Raw genomic sequence first — 688 nt, 5'->3', positions numbered from 1 at the left:
ATATATTAGCAGTGGTCTAGATATCTAAATGTAGGGTATATTGGTCGGAGCTCAGAGCCCTGCAGCTGCTCAGTCAGACGCCATAACCGGAAGTCAGAAAACAATGTTTTTGAAGGAATTAAAGAGATCTGCATGTGTTTCTATGGGGAAAACATTTTGTAAATAAAGTGAAATATTTAAAAAATGATCACAAACTAAAACTCACGGCGCACGATTCCTGATCGAGTTGAATGTTTCGATGTATGAGTGATTAGTTGCAAACAAACGTACAGAAGAAAGTAAGTTTTTTTTTGTGGTTTTGTTTTCAGAAGATCGACCAATCAACTTGCGGGTGGTCAGTCAGAGCATGCAGGATGGCGACCTCCCGCTGGGCAAGCAGCTCGCCAACGAGCTGAAACGCCACCATAACCACAACCACAACAACAACAACCACCACAACAACAACAACAACAACAACAGCTCAGATGAGACCAAAACACCAGCAACAGGTGAGCCGTCTCACATGTTCAGCAGGAAACACAAACAGACGTGTTCCAGCTTTGTGGGGTTTTTGTTATAAACCTCTTCGCTGACGCCGCCGTCTTTTATCCCTGTCCTCAGAAAACGGGATGTCTCAGCGGACGTCCAGCAACACGGAGAAGAAGACCATCAAATCAGAGCCAGAAGACTCCACATAGTGCCTCCCCCC

The 688-nt window shown here is 45.1% G+C and overlaps 1 protein-coding gene across 1 annotated transcript in view; it reads left to right on the top strand.

Moving 5' to 3' along the window:
- LOC108228959 (NGFI-A-binding protein 1) overlaps positions 1-688 on the top strand; it is a gene marked incomplete in the record, with an annotated part of 8953 nt that extends 8265 nt beyond the window's left edge. Inside the window, 2 exon segments of the mRNA XM_037973869.1 lie at positions 309-488; positions 601-688. Coding sequence (XP_037829797.1) covers positions 309-488; positions 601-677 — 257 coding nt within the window.

Source organism: Kryptolebias marmoratus, linkage group LG23, assembly GCF_001649575.2.
Source record: "Kryptolebias marmoratus isolate JLee-2015 linkage group LG23, ASM164957v2, whole genome shotgun sequence".
In the NCBI taxonomy this organism is placed as follows: domain Eukaryota; kingdom Metazoa; phylum Chordata; class Actinopteri; order Cyprinodontiformes; family Rivulidae; genus Kryptolebias; species Kryptolebias marmoratus.
Note: the sequence above shows the minus strand (reverse complement) of the source record. Positions and strands in the feature narration are given on the sequence as shown.